The sequence below is a fragment of the Neovison vison genome, chromosome 6 (assembly GCF_020171115.1).
Source record: "Neovison vison isolate M4711 chromosome 6, ASM_NN_V1, whole genome shotgun sequence".
NCBI classification, from domain to species: domain Eukaryota; kingdom Metazoa; phylum Chordata; class Mammalia; order Carnivora; family Mustelidae; genus Neogale; species Neogale vison.
The window spans coordinates 10,118,432-10,139,499 of record NC_058096.1 but is presented as its reverse complement, the minus strand read 5'-3'; the positions used below and the strand labels follow the sequence as shown (position 1 = coordinate 10,139,499).

Below are 21,068 nucleotides of genomic sequence, written 5' to 3'. Positions count from 1 at the left end.
TCACCCACCAGCTGAGGATCATAATGCAACGCCACAGAGGGGAGAGGAAGGGGGAAACTTGGCTTTTGTCGTCTGTCTTAGGCACAGAGCAAAGCCATCGACGGGGTGGCAGTGAAATGTTTCAGCGCTGTGGGGCCTGAGACCCCAAGGCCTGGCAACAGGTCCGTTGGGGAAAGAGGCTTGGTTACAGGTGGGCAGGGAGCGGGGCCACCAAGGTCAAGAGTGGATGGAGGGAAGGATGGATTTGAAAAGCGCCAGAACCAGGAAGAATCAGGAATGCTTTTAGGGAAGGAGGTGACACAGGGACACACCTGACCGTAGGGGGAGGGCGCAGAGTGCAGGCGTCTGAGAGGCAGCAGTGAGGTGGGGGGGGGTTTCCAAGGAAATAGTGGGTAAACAACTTCTTTTACTCTGGGGTCTGAATCTCTAATTCAATGGGTAAAGCCAGCTTCAGGAATTTGGAGGACAGCCTTAAGGTGAGCTGTCTGAGGAGGAAGGCGGACGGACGGCAAGGAAGGACAGTGACACAAGAGTCTGGCCTGGGGGGTTAGGGGGCAGCAAAAGAAAAGGGTAGCTCATTAGCTTTAGAAAACAGAAGGCTGTAGAAGGTAATGGAGTCGGAAGGTCAAGAAGCAGAGACACTTCTGTCTTCCTCCTGGTCACAGAAGCAAAGGGAAGGGGCGAGTTAGCTGTCATCTGGGTGGGACCACCGAGGCTCCCTGTCCCAGGCTCCGAGCTGGGCTCTGGGAGGAGGAAGTAGAGTCTGTCACAGAACTAAGAAGCAAGGCTCTGCCCTAGAATTGCTTCTTTGGGATGAAGGAGATCATTCCGGGCAGAAAGTTTTGGACTTCAGATGAAAACATGTCAAGCACCAGGTTTGACGTGCTATCCCGAGAGCAGGGAAAGTCTTCCTCAGTGACTCCCACTCTCCCCTTCCCTGCAAATCCGGGCTAGCGTCGTGGGGGTCTGGAGAAGTAGGAGAGACAGCTCCTGCCTGCCCAAGCCTGTCACTCTTGGAACCATGACTGGAGATGGGGAGGTGAGGGTGCAGGTGTCCAGGGCTCAGGGACGCTTGGAAGGCATCTCAGTAGTCGGTTTCGCAGTTTGGATGATCTCAAAGCACAGAGGGAAACCTTGGGTCCTTGTTTCCAGGAGCCCATGACAGTTGGGGCATCAGCAACCTAACCCCATCGGGTAATGATGGCGGCCAGGCTTGGGAAGATGGTGAAGTCCCAGGCCCCAAAGGATGGGCTCAGGGCAAGAGAAGATGGACTTGATTATTGGATGGGAAAGGGGGGGGCAGGAAGGTGCCCTGAAGAATGGCAGGATCCAGGGAAGGATGGAAACCTCATGGTCCCGAGAGAGGCAGAGGCAGGGCCAGAGAAGGAGCTGAGAAGCCCGTGGTTCAAGTGATCTCAGTCGGAGCAGGTTTGGTTTCTGTCTCTGTTCCTCCTTGGCCCTCAGGTGGCCTGAGGGGGCCACATCTGCTTCTTACGCCACCACGCTCCCCAGGCTGTAAGTTCAGACAGAGTGGCCTCAAAGAGGCGGCTTTGCAGTGCTGCCTCTGGCCTCCCAGAAGCCACAGTCTTAGCGGTGATGCCATCTCCCAGGGCCCAGGGTCGTCGCAGGTATAGTCACTCAAGGTCGCATGGAAGGGGTTCAGAACTGGGCAGGAGGGAGCCAGAAGCCCCCAGGTTTCCTATCTCACCTTGCTGCTTCCTACGCCTCTCTCTGCTGCCTCGGAAAAGGTGTCCTGGGGCAAGCTGGCTGATGTGCGCAGAAAGAAACTAGGACAGCGGAGTTCAAAGTGATTTGCTCCGAAATCCCAGGCCTCAGATAAAATAAGCAGCCTGCACACATCCCCTCCCCGACAGGTCTCGGGGGCTGAAGCTATGAGTCAGCAATGGGACTTAGCGCTTAAGCCCGTTCTCGGCACTGAAAGGTCGGGGACTGCCTGTTTGTCGTTGGAGGACGAGCAGAACAGAGTGACCGCGGGCACCTCCGTGCATCCCCGCTCAGGTAAGAGCCTTGCTCACAGAGAAGGAAGCGGAGAGATTCCTTACAAGCCCCCGGGCCATGACAGGTCCACCGGGAGGAGTCACTAGGTGCTAGCGAGGGGCCTATTGTGGGGCCTGGCAGAAAAGGTCGGCTTCCCTAACTCCGGGAAACTTTTCCTTGATTTTTATCCCAAGGGCTTGCACATCGTGTGGCCCCATGCAACGCAAGTCATTTCAGGGGGGGGCTGTGACTGAGGAAAGAGCGTTCACAGCCATCAGCCTTGAGGGCTGCCGACCTGGGCCAACCCAGAAGAGGTCCTGCCCAGTGGCTGCAGGGTCAGGGCCTCTGGACAGCTGGGTGTGCAAAGGGTCTGCGGATGTAATGCTGGCGGCCTGCGGTGTTCTCTGTATTGGTAACAAGGGACGGCAGGGACAGAGCGGGGACAGAACAGTTTGCTGGTTCGTCAGCAAATAACCCCAAGGTGGGGAAACACTGCCCTCCGCTTACCACCCCAGTCACTCAAATGTCAGCAACGGGAGGGGAAAAACAAGAAGTGAAACCCGTTCCTGCACACCACCAGTGTGGAAAAAAGTTTGGATTTCGGCTTTTTTCACCATCCTGCTTCTCCACTCTGTGGCTCAGCTCCCTTGGTGACTGTGGATTTATTCTCCACCAGGCCCCGAGCTTCTTGTTTGGCAGTGGGAAATTCTCCTTCATAAGAGGGCTACTGTTGTATTGTTTGTTTGTTTTTAATTTCCAAAAATAAGGAAAAGTTTGTAAAATGGGGGGGGTGGGCAGGTCCCGGGAAGGGGCGGAAAGGAGAGGGCAAGGGAGGCAGCTGACCCCCGTGTATCCCAGTCTCGCCTTGGCTTCTCCCTGGCCCCCCAGGTCCCCCCCCCCCGTTCTGAACGTGAAAAATAAGCAGCCTGCGCCGCCTTGACTGGAGATGTGTCTAACAAGGCCCTCATTGTCTCAGACAGGTGTGAGATTGGACTTGATCTGAGGCCAACACCTCCAGTCCCGGAGCCAGCTCCGTGAGCTGAAAACATGCACCAGCCCTCCAGTAATACCACTGCAGCCAGCCAGAGTCTCAACAATTTAAGGCTTAACACACACAACATAAATCAGTGGATGATGGACCAGCCGACCGGCAGCTTCTTGGGTGGATGCCTGCAGACTGTCTACAGATCAGACCCGGCCTGTTTGGGTTATTTGAGACCTTTTTTTTTTGGTAATATAAAGATGAGAAACTGGGTGGAGCTGTGCGCAGGCACACGGGTGTTTGCCCTATCTTGTTCCAACAGCCCCTCTTTCACATAAGTGCTGTTTTGCAGGGACTGCTTGGGAAGGTTCACTGTGCTGTATCCAAATACTAGGAATGTGTTCAAGCTGGGGAGGGTCGGCAGGAGAGCTAAGTGCATGTATGTAGGAGCTGGCTGTGTGACCTTTGGCAAGTTACTTAACCTCTCTGGGCTCAAAGTGCTTCCTCTGTCTAATGAGAGGGCTGGCTATCTCATTCTGGTCCAACTTTCTAGGGTTCACTCCTCTCTGTGGTCCGAAGTTCAAAGTTGCTGTGGCAAACTGCCCAAATCAGGGGACATCATGACCCTTGGGGGAGAGTTTGGAAGGCTGCTGAATGCTGTGTTTCTGAGTGGATCTGTTCCTCTGAGCCAGAAAAGTCATTTCACAGCGTTTCCTTCATTGCCTCCTCCTCTGGTCTGTTCTTTAGAAACTCTGACTACTGAGGCCAGCCACGAGAGCCATGGAACTCAATCCCTGGGGACTGTGGTCAAGACATGTCAGGACCATGCACTGTGAGAGGCAAAGACAGAAGGGCAGGTCCACATCGCTAGTTAGTGCAGGGCCTCAAGTCCCTGCTTCTCTTGACTGACCCCTACCTAAGTTCCACGTAGGAGAGGTGACTACTGACTTACCAGGTCTTAGCCACAGGAGAGAGCCCAGAAGCCACACACACGTCAGAAACAGCGCCTCTGACAGAGGAGCATTTGCTGTCTGCCCATGATGGTCCTGGGGGAGCTCTGGCCTTGCTGTCCATGACCCTGACTCATAGGGAAACCTGTCTCTGACTCTAGTTCCCGCGTTCGCATGGCCATGCACCGTTCAGGGAGTAAATGCCGAAGCTGACAGCGGGGTCCTGAACCGGGACGCAGGGCTGTCACTCGGCACCAGCTGCCAGGCCCCAGCTCCCCTCCAGCCGCGGCTTCGCTGCGTTCCCACAGCTGTGGCTGCCGGGCCCCGCCCCGACAGACTCGCACACCTGTCTGCAGGCCTCCTTTTGGCCCGCCAGCCCAAGCCGCCAGCAGGCTCTCAAGGCCTGGGCCTGTGGGCGGAATCGGCCCAGGGAGGTATTTACTTAAAATCACACAGGAAGGTGAAACTCGGTTCAAAGAAATCCTTTTGTAGATGGTTCATTAAAAATGCCAAAGAGGCTGACCATTCACAGTCTCTAAATGTGTCCGATTCATGCAAGTTAGGGATGGGTCAGGGTTCATCTCTGGCTGTTACCCACGTGGGCCAGGGAGTGTCCTGTCCGCCTCTGCAGCTGTTTGCTGTCCCCCAGGGAGCAGGGCTGAGGAGGACGGAGGGTGGCCTTGAGGTGGGGATTCTGTCCTTGCCTTTTGAAAAACCCCCATTCCTAAAGCGTGGAATCCAACATTTTGAAAATGGAGGCACAAAGAAGTACACGATATAGAGTCCGACCAAGGGTGCCTAATCATCTCTCTGAGGAGACAGCACACTTCTAGAAAAAGGCCATGGAAGGACGAGCATGGCGACACATCCTAACGTGCGTTCCACTGACAGCGGAGACTATATTCTGTGGCCACCTCCGAGGCGGAGGCAGGATGGACCCACAGGATGGGGTCATCCTTGGGATGACCAGGAGTCCCAAGACCGGGAGTTCGGGTCTGCCTCCAACTGAGCCAGTCCCTGTCTTTCCCTGGGGCCTCTGGGGTCTCACGCGGAAAATAAAGGGCATTGAGCAATGACGTGTAAGATCCTTTTCAGCTCTACATTCCCACTGATTCCCATATGATCTTGCGGAGCAGTGCTGATGGGTTCTCCTGTCGGAGTTCTCCCAAGGAAGCGGACCTTGACTGAAGACGCTACAAAAACCACCACAGGGCGACTGTCCTCCTGTGAAACAAGGTGTAGCTCATCTGACAGGACGGATGGATGGATTATAACACCCTGGTGAGACCCCACTGCCCCCATGTGGGTACAATCCTAGCAGTTAGAGGAAAACAAATAACATCGAGCATTTATTTAGTGCATGAAGTGTACCAGGCTCTATGCTCAATATTTGACGAAAATATGTCTCCGTCCTTGCAGCAAGCTCTGGAGGTAAGGGGAAAACCCGTGCAATGCTCACTGCGTACCAGGCTTCCAGGGTATATACCTATCAACTCGCTTATGCTCACCGCTCTCCAGGGAGTCAGGTACTTCTCCTACCATGCCCGTTTTACAGACGGCGAGCAGCGGTGGCAAGGATTTCAGTGATTTTCCCAAGGTCATGTAACTACCCAAGTGCCCAACCTGGGATTTGAATTCCAAAGCCCATACCTATTCCTCACCATACGGATTCTAGAGTTAATTGGTACGTTCAGATTCTGTTTCCTCAGAAAGTGCATCCTGGGGGCTCCCCTGTTTTTCCCGAGTCCTCTTCTGAAGATACGGTGGGAGGAACGGGCATATCCTGACGGATGGGATGGAAGAACGGGTGTTCTGTCTTGACATGTCCGGGCCGCTGTGTCTCCCTCTGAGGGAGCCATGACTGACCAGGGAGAAAGTTTGAAAAATAAGAGAAGTTCCTTACAGACCCTCTAATGTATCCTCCCCGCCCCCCAACTTATCCCCTCCCCCAAGGCGCGAAAGAATCAAATGAGGAATTCGGGAAGAGATTCTGGAATAAGAGTAACAAGATTTCCTCTCCCTTCCACCTGAATTGGCCATCTGTAATTTTGCACAAATTCAATTTTAAAGTCATGCTTTGTAATTTGTGGAAAATCATATTAAATTAAACAGATCCACGTCTGGGCAATGACTTCTCTCATTTAGCAACATATGGTGCCTCGGAAAGCCCGATCCCACAGCAAAAATATTACCAAAAAAAAAAAAAAGGTGCTCTTTTAATCATAGGCAACAGAGTAGAGGTGTTCTCGACATCCCTACTGGTTTAAGAGTATGAGGCCCGACCGTTCATCAGCAGGAGCGGCGGCATGCAGAATTACAGAAGGTTGGCAAGGAAGACCACGTCTCCGATCGCTTATGTGAGGTGGGGGGACCTGGACTGGCCGTCAGGGCCCTGGTCACCGGGCGGCTCCGCGTCTGCGCGCAGGCGCAGCAGGCAGGACCGTGGAGGACCAGTTCATGCACCTCCTGGGGGTGGCAGGCTGCGGGGATTAACGGAACCAACAGCATCAGCCCTCGCTCTGACTGTGAGCTCTATTTTGTTCTTGCCTTTGGTAAACGTCTGAACCAGGCACCGGCTTTGCCATGACTCACTGCCGTGACTGCTCTAAAGGCAGCCCCCGCAGGGCCACCGTCACAGACATACGCTGCAGGTTCAAAACCGAGACGGGGGAGGGCGGGAATCACTGCACGTTTCAAACACTTGGCGCGTTCACCCGCAAGCCACCAGCCCTCTTGGACCGGCAATAGAAACCCGGCTGAAAACTCAGGCCATGACAGGTCTACGCAGCAGGCAATTTACAACCTTGTACGGATGAAGATTAACAGACCCCGAGAGAAGCGATCTAAATAAACCACTTAACGGGCAGAAATGCCAAGTCGAGCCCTCGAGCTTGTGCTGACTTTTACAGATATTTTAACAACTTTATCATGTAATTTGCCATCTAATCTTGCAGAGAGATGCGCTAATGGAGTGCGAGCGGCCACACAGCGCAGTAACCCCGGGAGACTTAGTAAAACCACCCTGTTCTCTTCCCTGGTATGACCCGCGACTCTAAAAAGCGCAGTCACTGGCCACATTACCTCCTCCTCCCTTTTAACCTTGAGATGTCTTTTACCACCCTTCCCTCCCCAATACTCCTGCAGGTTAAGTGTGTGTATGTAGCTCTCCCAAAGACAGAAGGGAGAATTGTCACAGCCTAAGCTCCCAGGGTCTTGGATCTGGCCTTGGGATGACTCAGATTGAACACATTCAAGCTTGTAAGTAAGGAGACATCCTCTGCGGGAATCAGCACGTCACAGATCTGGGAGACTTAACTGTTCCGGATGGGTGAGCTGCTCAGTCCCAGGGTGGTGCCAAAGCAAAGGCCTTCCCTGGGGATGCTCTGCCTTTAGACCCCGCTGGTGACCACGCCCAAACCCCAGAGCTGAAGGATCAGAATGCCCCCCCTCTCATGCTCCCAGCGGGACTGAGCTCACCATTACAGTGGCCCAAACCTTGCTAACCACACTGATCGCACTGACCCACGGAGGCGTAGACTCAGGGAGATTGGGTGGAAGAACCAAGATGGGGCACAGCCATGAACGCCACGTCTGTTTGCTCAGGGTTTGTAGCCACCCAGTTGCGGTTGGGTGACATGAGGTGCCCTGGACAGTCCTCTACGAGCGCCTCCCCCCTCTCGTTCACACTCCCTCCAGCAGGAAAAATAGGGGGTTCCGTATGACAGTCAATCACCTTCATAAAAAGAGTAGTAAACTCCTGCTGTTGATCACAACTGGAAGATGTTTTTCAAAATCTTGAAACAGATATTTGGAACATTCTAGATCCTAAGAGGTGGTGAATTAATGCTGGTGCCCAGGACTGTGGCACTTGAGCCTTGAGAGGATGACTGTGTTTTCTGCCCAACCTGGGGTACTCACGACTCATTCAGGGACTTGCTGTCATGGACTGTTTGGCTTAAAACTGCTGATTTCTTTTAAACATAAATGTAATATTCCATGCCACGCAGGACGGCAGAGCTGGCTAATACTCAGTCTAAAGACTGTCCGTAGGTCCATAATAAAAAATCAACTGGGGGGACGCCTGGGTGGCTCAGTTGGTTGGACGACTGCCTTCGGCTCAGGGCATGATCCTGGAGTCCCGGGATCGAGTCCCACATCGGGCTCCCAGCTCCATGGGGAGTCTGCTTCGCTCTCTGACCTTCTCCTCGCTCATGCTCTCTCTCACTGTCTCTCTCTCTCAAATAAATAAATAAAATCTTTAAAAAAAAAAAATCAACTGGGTAAGAAGTACGACCTTCCTTTTTTTTTTTTTTTTTTTTTTTTGCCCCCGTCAGTCCTCAGGTGTGGACAAAGAAACAGAAAATAAACATGATTGGCCAATGTTTATTTTTAGGGTGAGTTCTGTACTATTTCTTAAAAATTATTTTGTTTTATTTACTGTGGTTGGTAACTGAATCTCTAGTATCAAAACATACAATGTTCTGCCAGAAAGAGATTATGGAAGAAAGGTCCACGGAAAGAAACTGGGTTTGTCAGCGAAGATTTTCTTTACAGGTGTTTTGCAATCTGTACCTTTAATCTCCGTAACAACACTGCTTGGGAGGCCATTGTTCCGTAATAAGAAAGCTGCTGTGGGGCTAAGGCTTTGGACATAAAATGCAAAGATAGAAGACAAATATGCACGAAGGTGGCCTTCTGAGAAGCCCTCTGCCTCTGTACACTTTCCCCCAAAGGTCTGGCAGTGGCGCCCCCAGGGCCGCGGAGAAATAAGGAAAAGCAGAAGTCGCCAGAGTTCCTCAGCATTATTTAAATCGTACATGCGGATTTTTACAAAGTCCTAAAATAAACGAATTACACAGAGCCTGCATTTCCGTTCCCTGATGGTAGGAAAAATAACGAAAATGAGTAAAGTCGACTCGGTTTGGGGAACCACCCCCCCTTACAAGAGAGCACGGGACCTTTCTAACAGGGGGCCCCGTGTTCCTACCAGCACATACGGTCTGTTCCTCCCTTGGCACCAACTTTTGGTCAACTTTGACACGGACTTCATGGCCATAGTCAAAGTTTCTTTTTTCAATATCCAAATTTGGAAAGGCTATCCTCGGATGATTTGTAAATTTGGGATTATGAGGTATGCAAAGTGAATTGCCAACCTTTCAAAATGGGTGTCCGGTCAACAATGCTTTGTCATAAAGCCATTTTAAAAAGGCAGCTTGTCCAAATACGACAGGGACAAGCTAGCTAGCTCCGGGGAGGTCAATTTCTTAGGTCCATCCCAACTGGCTGGCTGTGGTCTTCCTGCCATCTTCTGTGCCTCCGCTTATTACCCTGTACAACGTCATGAGCTGTGGGGGACTAGGGCAGAAGGCACCCGAGCCTCCTGTCCACTGGTCTGTTTTGCGCCCCTGACACAGGGCAGAGCCCCCTTTCCCTATTGAGCACTGCTGGCCCTTTGGCCCCATCTGTACAGATGCTCTAGAAAATGTTAAGAAATATCTGATTTTGTCCAGGAAAAAAAAAATCATACATTTTCCTGACTGGGAAATTAAAGTATCAGGAGAGTGAGTTCTGGCAATGGTGGGGTGAAGTGTTGGTAGCCAGAAATGGTGGCGGGCACACAGTGTCAGACGCTGAGCCCACAATATCTGATGGGGGACATAAGAAAGTGATTTCTAGACCCTTCTGCTGCCTCCTCTCCTTTCTACCTCGGTATAATTGCTAGGACGGTGGCCCCCCAAAAGCTGTGTCCGTGTTCAGACCCACAGGACTGTGAATGGGACCTTATTTGGAGAAATAACCTGCAGGTGTGACTGAGTGAGATGAAGTGAGAGTTTTCTGGTTTATCTGGGCAGGGCCTGAACCCAATAAATGTCCTTAGAAGAGACAGAAGAGGGGATGACATGGATACAAAGGCCAGGTGGAGATGAATGCGGAGATGGGAAGGACGCGGCCACAAGCATGGAATGCCAGGAGAGGCCAGGGCAGATGCCTCTCTAGGGTCTTCAGAGGGAGCCTGGCCCTGCTGGCACCTTGATTTTGGACTCTGGCCTTCAGAACTTGAGATCATACATTTCTGTGGTTTTAAGCCATCGAGTTACAGCAGCCACTGGAAATGAAGTCACCCGGTTTGGTGATCCTGGGCTCACCGCTATGGCCCGGTGCTCTGTGGCTGCCAGTGGTCTTGGAGTCTCCAAGCATAATTGTTATTCCCATTTTGCAGATGGAGAAACCGAGGCTGGAGGAAGTTAAGTAACTATTGGAAGACGTGGTTCGGGCCTCAGTGGCCCGCCCGTGGAGCCTTCCGTCTCGGTCCCTCCGCACTGTCTCTTGGACATTGTGTTTCCAGCTTCTCTTTCCTGCCGATTAACTGTTGATGTCAAATCAGTGCTCCAAGGACAGTTTTATTAAAAGCTTATATCCTGAACAAAACCCTTTGTCAGGGTGGGTGAACCCTTCTTTGTTGTAATTAGAAAAGGTGCCCCTAGGGCATCACCAAGTCGCTTGGGAAGACATGGCATCCATGAAAACGTTCGGTGTGAAAACGCCGTCCCGCTACAACGTGGCTGATGGTGACTGGGGTGCTGACCACCGGCCAGGATGGTGGCTCCTTTGAAGGGCCAGTTTATGAAGTACTTCGCTGTGCGGTGCTTGGAAATCCAGAGCAAGCATTTGAGCAGTGCTCTTCAAGGGGTTCTGTGCAGGGAGCTACGCCTCTCCGTAAAGAGCGGGGAGAGTAAACGCCAGGCTTGCTTCCGAGCCGAGCAGGGTGAAGTAACTCACAGGAGCAAGCGGAAAGCAGGGGTGACAGACATCAGACTCACGCCACACAGGCAGAGGCAGACTAGGAGGCAAAGGCTCTCAATAGCCTTTTTTTCTTTTTTTCTTTTAAGGAGAAAGCAAAGACTTTCTCCTTAAAAAGCTTTCCTCCCATTCTACTTTCTCCTCTTCCAAATGTCTACAATGCCATTCATGAGAATGAGCTTTGCACACTTCCGAAACCCACCGTTTGCACTGCACCAGCCCGAAGACAGAAACCATGAACTGAGTTCTCAGTTCCTGCTTCTAGTTTATTAACTCTAACCCCCATCCGCCTGCTTGGGAGAAGAGGGGACGGGACAGGGCAGCGGCACCCCTACGCTGGCCCCTACCCCACGCATCCATTCCACCATTTTCTTTCTCCCTCCCTTCCTTCCCTCTTGCATTTATTTATTTTTATTTATTCACAGGGACACCTGATCTGGGCTTGATTTCAATCCTGTAAGATTCTGTTGTCAACCTTGAAAGGTTCTCAAATTCTGCCATCCCCGATAACAGTTATTTTTTAAATCATTCACTTTTTGAGTTTACGGCATGCTTTCTATGGTGATTCCAAGCACCCCGTTTTGCTTTGTCGTGTGACCATTAAAAGACCACGGACATATTTATATGTGCAAATTTCTGGTGTCTGATGGTAGTCTCTACTTCCAAGGTAATCCAAGGGCCCCCATCCCCCCTTCGATTTTGAACTTCTAGAGGAAGAGGAAGAGGAGAGAGAAAGACAGACTGAGAGAGAAGAAGGAGAAGAGAGAAGTGCTCTGTCGTTCGATATTTTACCCCCAAGGCTGGAAAGGGCATTTCTCTGTCCTCCTACAGGGAAGTGGGAAGGCTCTTCTCCCTTCTGTCAATGCAGCTGGTAAGCACCGACACAAGGAAGCCTCATTAATAGCCGAGGAACAAAGTCAATTCCTATCTCCAAAAGCGTCACAGGCAACCAGTACCAGCGAACACAGTCTTTCCAAAATAACTTTAACCTGTGGGGAAAATCACTATCAACACAAAAATCATCTGGAGAAATGGAAGGGAAGAGGGGACACCGGGATCTCCGCGCGCTGACCGTACTCTCGGCTCTCACAGCGAGGCACCCACACTCCTCAAGGCTCATCAGAGGTTGCCAGGATTTGGATGTGAAGGAGGTTCTGGTCCCAGTGAGCCACAGAAGAAGGCCAGGCTGTCACCCCAGTAAAGCAGACAGACTGGGAAGCCCTCCTCCTCCCCCTCGTCCCTCATTTCCTCCTGCTATTTATGCTGAGCTATTCTGAATTAAGTTTCCTTTTGTCCCCAACTTGAAAAACAAATGTCCATGTCCCCCACCTCCCATCCCCCACAAAAGGCAGCTTATCAAAGGGCCCACCACAGAGTCTGGCCCTAAGGTTCTCATCATTAGCAATATCTAATGATAGCAGAACGCATTCACACATGCCCGCCAAGGGAATGCCCAGCCCAGCGCTCCTCCCATCCCCCCTTTGATGACCGGGATTGCTCTTGACACTGCCCAATCCTGTGTCTAATGGATCCTCGATTCCAGAAAACCTGCCACCCGGTTAGCTCAGGCTCTTTAGCCAGAAAGGTCTGGGTTTGAGTCCAACTCTGTCCCTCATGCTCTTGGTGACTCTGTAATTGTTAACCTCTGAGGTTCAGCTGCTCTGCCTCTAAACCACACCCCAGGATTGTGGTAAGAGCGGAATAATGTACACAGGAGGCCTCACCTATGCCCAAAGTCATAACCAGTCCATTGAAAGAGTTAAGCCTCACGCTTTGACGACTATGGCAATGCAGCCAACAACAACAAAACTGGCCTCTTCGTCCAGTTTTCTGCACCGGCAGATAGAAGTCTGTCTCCATCTTCCCAGAAAGGAGGGGGTTATACAGCCTTAAATGTGGTTTGTCGTTTTTGGTAAATCAGGAGCCAAATTCTTAAAATTAATTGCCGGAGTTGCCCAGAGCCATCTCTAAGGGAGTGTATGTGACCAAGCCAGCATCAGTGACTTCATCTGTGCTGTCCCATCTTTTAAAAGGACACGTGTCCGTGTTCCTTCCCATGACTGAACAGAACTCTAAAATCCGGGACACCTGGGTGGCTCAGTGGGTTAAAGCCTCTGCTTTTGGCTCAGGTCATGATCCCAGGGTCCTGGAATCGGCCACATCGGGCTCTCTGCTCAGCAGGGAGCCTGCTTCCCCCTCTTTCTCTGCCTGCCTCTCTGCCTACTTGGGATCTCTGTCTGTCAAATAAATAAATAAAATCTTAAAAAAAAAAAAGAATTCTAAAACCCGCTTGTAGAAAGAAGTTCGTGACAATGTTAACGAATGGTGCAGCCATGAAAAAATGGCTTTCTGTTCACTTTTAAGCGCTGGTGAAGGAGGAAGTTGAAATTAACCTCAGCTCTTTTAATAGTTAAAACCTCAACAAATAAACAGCGGTTTGGCGGCATGGTAACTTGCCACCCTCTTCCCTTACCCTGCTTCAGATAATTTGAGATGCCTATTTTGAGTGATTCTCCAGCACATCTGATTCTAGATAAATAGAGGCGTTATTCTAGATCTGTGATTTCCTACTGACGGAGTTAAAGGGGCAGGCGTAACTCTCCGAAGAAGGCAAAAGCTCCCTGCCAACCGTGATCCCTCCAAACCCTGAGTCTCGGACGTTTGCCGAGGCAGAAAACATTCACACCCTGTACGGCATTGCTGTACGATGCCTGTGACTACCTTTGGGATATTTTTCTTACAATGATGGCTGCCATTTCAAAGAAAGCCATAACACATACTGGATTTTTATATAATGCATCTTCTTAAATATAATATGGAGTCTCTACCGCTAAGCCAAGAAAATAACCATTTTCCTACTCGTCAAGAACAAAATGAAGGTTCTGGCTGAAAGAGACTTTACTATTATCCCCGTTCACTTTCTAATTTCAAGGGAAAAAAAACATCCCAAGGGTCTACTCAAAACATGACTAGGATAAAAAAGCATTTTCTTACAGGGGGGATAAAAAAAAGAAAGAGAAAGGAAAAGCAGTTTTACATGAATATATCCTGGATAGTTATTTTTTTAAAAAAGTTCTTATGATTTTACAAGTGAAGGACTGAAGAGCCAATCATATTTTGGAAAGAAAAGGCATCAGCAATATAGTTAACACATTCTTTAAAACAGCAACCAAGCCTCTAGGGCACTCTAAAAGCAAGTTATTATTACTTACATGTTGCAGAAGTAAAAAGTTTTTAAAAGGAACAAGAAAGGGGTGAGGCTCTGTGTTAAACCTGATCCTCTGCTAAGTAAGCATACAATATTCCAAGGAGCTAAAGAATGCCTGTCCGGCCGCGGAGATGTCTCCGCCCCAGAGCTGGTGACGGCTGAGGACAGGAATTCACTTGCCACCCTCCCCCTCTTCTTTTTGGGAAAAAGAGCCTATCTGACAAGGAGGCAAATCAGACCTGATTTGCTCCTCGCCAAAACTGTCCGAAACCAAGCCGACCTAACGGTGGCTATTTCATCTTGCCGCTGCGTGGCTGAGTCATTGCTTTTAAAAATGCTTCATGGTTTTGGTTCCAGTTATCGGTGGAAGAAGGCGAGTCCCTTCATCAGCCGAGGAGGCCAAACCATCGGTTACACGATGAGAGAATAAGAACATAGAAATCTTCCCTTTGATGTTACAAATGGAGGCCGGAAGATGGCATAAATTAATTTAAATGGCCCTAACACACGATCAAGGAATCTCCTCGAGAATTTGTTCTGTTCGGAAGGAAATTTCATTTCACTCCTCACCCGTCTCTCTCACTTAACTCAATCCGATTTACCGCACACACTTGCATTTTGGCATTGAAAGAAAAATCAATATGCATCGTTTGAACAAGTATTCATGATAAGCGCCACAAAACTGATGATTCCAAGGAGGCTTTCTCCTAAACACACCAAAGATGAGTCCACAGATGAGGGAGAACGCACCAGCATCAAGATTTAGGTTTCTGTTTGGAGACAAGGGACCCGCCCTATGGATGGGCCACTTCGCAGCTGTGCGCATAGTATCTGATGGGAAGCCTTCTCTGGGAACTTTCCCCTCAAATAACAGAACCTCCCCCAGACACATAACAAGGAGATCTTGTGGCATGGCTATCAAACTCTGGGCAAGAAAGCATGCTTGCCTTTCGAGAGCCCCGCATGGTCTCACCCCAAAAGCGAGCCACTGGTCCAGAAACCTTAAAGACCTCAAGACGAGCACACATCCCACGGTAGGACTCACGCAGTGAAAACCCCTGGGGAAGCTAATTTCTGCGGTCCCAGAGGGCAAGCAGCATGTCCCTGGCTGGCCAGCTGCCCTCTCCCCCAGATGTGCTGCTCATCTCTCCCTCGGAGTTAGACAAGTCTGCTACTTGGAGAAAGAATCTTTCTGTGACCGTATTGCACACAGCTGTGTCCTGCGCAGCACACAGAAAATGACTACATTTCGGAAATTCGAAATGGTATCACAGAGCAAATAATCACTGACGTCAGTGGTTTCTACAGTGCAAATGAACTGTGTACTATCTAATTTGGCACAGTGTATTTTATGTAATTATTGTATTTTACAGTGTTTTTTCCTTTTTTTTTTTTTTTGGCAATTGCTTGCTAAACCCAGGTATGTGTATATGGGGGGGTTCATCTGCATTTTTTACTGATTGTCCATTTATGTATTATAAATAGTACCTTTGATGTGCTGGCATTTATACTTTCCTAGTATTTCTTTATACTTTTAAAAGAACATGTATTAGATACAAACCCCACAAATAATCTGAAGGCAACAACGATTTGAAACATCCTGGCATTCACCTTGTTTGGTGTGTGTGTGTGTGTGTGTGTGTGTGTGTGTTCAAGCCTACTGGGTAGGTAGGAAAACAACAAAGCCAAAGCAAACTCTTAAAAAATGCAAGCTATTATCTACGTAGAGCTCTCTCTCTCTCCAAAGCCCCGGTACTTGTGCCTCTTGATCTGGGGATCTCATTACAGCGCAGATCTGACTCAGGAGGTCTGGGGCAGGCCAGAGACTGCCCTCTAACAGGTTCCCAGGCTGCAGGTCCAAGGACCATTGGAGCAAGGAGAAGACAGGACTGGTCTAGGGGAGTGTGGCCCGAGGGCAAGGCGGGAAGCGGGCTCCCTCCAGGTACTTACCCTGCATCTGACTCTGAGGCTGAGGGTTAAAGGCAGTGGAGTGGTTCAAGGAGGCCCGAGGGTTGGGTGTGGGGGCTGGGTGGTGTGGGCTGACCCTCATGGCTGTTCGCCGCAGCTGCTCCAGCTCACTGAGCCGCTCGGAAAAGGACAAGCTCCCGGGCTTGGTCTGATCATCTAGTTTCTGACGATGTCCTATTGTGGGGTGGGGGGGGAGTGAGAAGGGGAGAGGGAGGCAGGGAAGGAGGGAGGGAAAAGATCAGAAAATGTATTGTGGCTTTTCTAAAATTCAGGGTTTTCTTATCTTTCCCCTCCCTCTTCCCCTCACCCCCAACGTGGATTTACGGGAGGTTGGCACACATCGGGCTGGCTCCCCGTGGAAATTCAGGGCCACTGTCCCCACGGCAGACAGGGGGCCCATCTCATCACAGGCCGCCGGGTGCTCCCCTGGTCTGCACCCCATCTCCCCAACCCTCGGTGCCCATCTCCACCAGGCAGAAGGTGGTGGGCATACAGGGATGGTGGCGGTGTGAGCTCAGAAGGGAGAGAAGGTGCATTAAGGGTTGGCCCTTGGCCACATGCTGCGGGCCGAGCTACGGCAGCCAGGAAAGGTGCCCTCCCTGTGGCATCGGAACGGCCGCTCCTTACTGCAAACCCAACCACCGGCAGGTTTTAGAGGCAGCAAAGTGGGCCCTGGAGCTTAGCGCACGCCCCTTCCAACAGGAAATGAGGTGTGGCTGTGAACCCACAGTCCTTGGGGAGGTCAGATTTCCTGCTAAATGCAGGGCCTGGGCAGCCCTCAGCCCCTCTCTGCTCCCTCTCCTCAAAAGCTTCTCATGAGCATTCTTCTTCCCTGAAGCCCACTTCCCTAGGTGTAGCCTCTAAGAGGGGGCTGACCGGAAGCTAGAGCCTGGGCCTCAGCCGGGCCGTCTACCCAGCAAGCTGGGCCTCCTGGAGCCCAGAGGCTCTGCCAGGAGACTGGATGAGCTTCCTCCAGGGGCTCAGGAATCAAAGGTGGAAAGATGGGCCCCTCTGCTGTCCGTATAGACAGTCAGTATCTATCCTTGCCTTGTTCCCCATCAAAATCACTGTCACCAGGATGCAGTGAGCAAGGGCCGCTCCCATGGGACAGGCCAGGAGGGTTGGGCCTCCTGTTTCCTCCCTTAATCCTCCCACAACATCGCTTTAGACTAGAGACCCAGGCCTGTCAAGCAGAACGGAGGCTCAGGATGTACTGATAGAGGCACTGTGGGGCCGACAATTCATTCTCCTTTCAAAGAGGATATGCCCCTGCTTCTTCCTCACCCCTGTGGTTCGAATAAAGAGTCATTGATCAATTTTGCCACCAAACACCCCCCCGCCCCCACTCTGGCAACCATCATCAGGGGGCTGCAAACAACATTAGGGGAGCAGCCTGCTTGCTGCGGTAATCAAGGGCTCTTTCACAGGCCCTGACCCAGACCTCACTTAGAAAGAGGATCCCTGAAGTCCACTCCCCCGGGCCCCGGGTAGGAGTGGGGTGGGAGAAGTGCCTTTTAGCCCAGCTCCCAATCGCTACAATTACAAAATTAAATTTTATAACTTGTATTATGGTTCCAAATCTCCGTGGCTGGCCGTTTCTTCCTGCTGCCAGGCCCCTTGGCACGGTTGACACGGTCTCAAATTCCAGACCAAAAAAAAGGGCCCACTATATTGCAGCGATTTTTATCATGAACAAGACCTGTTTGGCTCCGAAACGAGGAAAACGACTTAAGCATAATATTTGTGTAGTTCAAATGCAATGCTCCCTCTTTTCATGTGTCACCAAGGCAAATCTGGATTCTGATTCAGCCCCGCAGCCCACAACACTCGACCTGAACACAAACAGCCTGAGTCACAGCGGGCCAGCACACATGTGAGAGGCCTCTTACCGGCTGAGTATTTTAAGCACTGGCCTTGTGGGCGAAAGGCCATAGGGCCAGGTCCCGGAACCACTCATGTCATCCCTTTCCCTCAGAAGAATGAAAATGTCTTTTTCTAGAACATTCTATTTCAGTCTCTGATTGGATCTTTCCTTGACTCCTCCCTCCTCTTATCTTTGGGACAGATTCTTAGCTTTCTGGTGATCGGACTAAAAAATCTGGTATTCTTACCCCCCGCAAAATTTCCAACTTAAAGGCCACTCAAAGCATAGTAATTAGGCCTAGTATGACCTAATGGCTGGTATTAGGAGTCGGGCAGAGAAGGCAGGAAAAATGATTCTGGACAGTTCTACCACCTCCAGAAGAATGCCGGTTGGCGAAATCATGGTGCAGAGGCTTCCAGCAGGCTTTGTACCCATTTCAAAATTTCACATTCCTTGGGCACCCAGTGGCATTTTTGAAGAACACCGTGTCAAGGACAGTGGGTGATCCAGGAGAATGATGTGTACGAGGTCATTCTAAATACAAGCATTCGACATCTGGGGAGTTTACGGTTGGCCTTTAAAGAAAGGCTGTCGGTTGCGTCTGTCTCAGCCACCAAGCTTGGGGACCACATACCGCCAAGAAACAGAGTGAGGATAAGTCATTTTAGGTAACCCACTACTATGGCCAGGCATACCGTGAGATCATTATTATTTTTTTTTTATTAGTCCTCTCTCATTGCCCTATGTTTAAAAGAATGTTTTAACATGTGAGCAATTTCTGAACCAGCTGACACCTGCCAAAATCGTAGTCATTTACAGAGATTAGCTGATGACTGTCTGCTTTAGCAGGAATGTTCAGGCATAACTTTCAGAGAAAACAATTCTTCACTCTGAGCTATCTCCTAAGCCCTGTGAGTTGGGAGGCTGAGTTTAATGCTGGAGGAGGAGGGGTGGAGGCGTTCACTCCACACCCTCCCCACATATGGTACTGGCAGTAAGTAGAAATGTTATTGCCTCTGTGGGGAATCTAGAGCCCCTTCCTCACCGTGGTGCTGGAGGACTGTAACACCAAGGCACCGGGGAGATAAAAAGCATTATCATATTAAAGGTGTGGTTCAGATGCATTTATAAGCTAGATCAAAAGAACACCTCATTCTTCTTTTCTGAAGCCATCAGATTTCATGGGCCAAAGAGCAATATTTTGTAAGAAATACAGAAGCTTCCGATATAAACTTTCAAGCGGGGGAAAATGAATGCTTTATGTCTCCGGTTTCCTGTATCTGTGTGCAATTAAAATGTCAATTTGCCCCCTGAATTTTAAATACAGGAGTATGGGAAATGTCCACTATCAGACTCACTTTCCTTCTTTCCTGCTGAGTACTGGGCTTCAGAGGGCAGCAGGGAATTCAACTCTGGATCAGATCTAGTAGAATTACAATGCAGCCCTATGCATTTGCATGTTGGCCGCCTGGGTTTTGGGGCACACTGGAAGTCCACTGGAAAATGTTGACACAGTGGTCCTTAAAATCGTGGCTACCTCAAGATTTCATCTTAATGATTTTGACCAGAGTTGAAAAGGATACTAAATTATGTTTCTCTATTACCATTCCCACATTTTGAAAAAAAGTCTTTGATTGGGATTTTATTTTATATGCAGAGTCATAAAAAGCCGAAAGGGAAAAAAAAAAAAAGAAAAGAAAAATAAATTAATCCCATCTGCTAAATTTTACTTCTTCATTCCAAAGACATATGTCCTGTAGTTTTCTGGGCTGGCTGCCCACAAGGCATCCCTAAATGTTATGATATCTGTGATGGATAATGAGACCAGCTTTCAATTTTCCGCTATAAAAACGAGACTGAGGAGGTATGCATATTTCATCTATAACTGAACTGTCTTTTTCAAGAAACCATTGCTGAACTATGAAATACGCTATATGCTCTTCTATTAGAGAAAACAGGTAAAGCTAAATTGTCGCCTTTTCCTGGAAAATGCTGGTCAGAGAGAGTAATTTTATGGCAGTTTGTTAGTCCATGTTTCTGGAATGGGCTTACTACTTTTCTTGATAGATTCTCAGCAGAAAAAGTAGGAAGGTGTAGATTCAAAGCATGGTCATTGTGAGCTGTTGAGGAAAATGCATGCAAAATGATAATACCAAAAAGAGATCTATCTGTGTATCCACTTACAACTCTATCTATCTATACGTAACATTGTGATTCTTCTAAAAGCATCCGTGTATTTCAAAACATGCTTGCCGATCAGTCTGATACTAACAACAGGGATCTGGATAAAAAAAAAACATGGATTCCACCCCCGCCCCCCCACCCCACACACCTTAATTTGCTACTGCTTTATGACAGTGGAAAAGAAACTGATGTGTGTACAGAACAGCTCACGTTTCCTGGTGTAACAATCTCAACTCTGGGCTCCAGGGTCATTAAAGTCCTAAGGACAGGAAAGTAATCATACTGAATGTGAATGTGATCCTTCCTTAAAGCACCTTGTAGGTAATGAAATAAATCTTACCCGCAAACCTAGCCCTCTGCTGGATTATTTAATGTTGGATAGTATTGTTCCATTGTGTATATCACAGTAGAAAATATAACATGGGATATATATGTTACTATATTATATGTTAAAATATATATTGTATCTACATGTTTCTATATTAGCCAATGTTATATAAACTTTGGTGGCCTAACTTTTACCTCCAACTTCTTCCCATATTATTAAACTAGGAGACCCGTACAAGGTTATAGTACTTCACAACTGGAGAAGAGCTGGAGAAATCAGCCTTGTTTTTTAACCCACATGTGAGAAGTGAAGTTCAGAGAGGTTACGTCATTTATCTAATCTCACACAGCCAATTAGGTCTGAAAACACAGCCACTCCCTCAACATCCCCCCTCCTTCCCAATCTTGCTCAATGCACCTATAAATACCAATATCTGGGCACCTCCAGTAAGTAGAGAGGAGAGGTGTATAGCATTAGGTGCTTAGATCGTGGGGCCAGCAGAGACTCATAAGGATTTGCCCTTTATTATCCTACTTCTGTTCCCAGAAGTGCTTAGAGCCACAGCCGTCTTGTGACCCGTAGTCGAGAGCTATGGCTCACACACCCGAATAAGCATCTGAATCACGGGTCTGGCTTGGTAGGTCTGGGGTGTGGCCCGAGAAATCAGATTTCTACTAAACCCCAAGTGATGTTAGTGCTGCTGGTCCCGGGACTCTCCCGGGGAGTTGAGCGACACCTCCCTGTGGCGCATGTGCCATGAGTGTGCTTCCAGTTTGCCATGGGCG

General features: G+C 49.5%; 1 protein-coding gene across 5 annotated transcripts in view; it reads right to left on the bottom strand.

The window, feature by feature from the left end:
- The window catches only part of RUNX1 (RUNX family transcription factor 1), a 247,645-nt gene that overhangs the window by 24,682 nt on the left and 201,895 nt on the right, over positions 1-21,068 (bottom strand). For 4 of the 5 annotated variants that reach the window (XM_044250967.1, XM_044250968.1, XM_044250969.1 and 1 more), the window contains one exon: positions 15,890-16,081. The exons of the other annotated variant lie outside the window; for it this stretch is intronic. In XM_044250967.1, the coding sequence (XP_044106902.1) occupies positions 15,890-16,081 (192 nt within the window). The remainder of the gene's footprint in view (positions 1-15,889; positions 16,082-21,068) is intronic. 5 annotated transcript variants of the gene reach the window in all.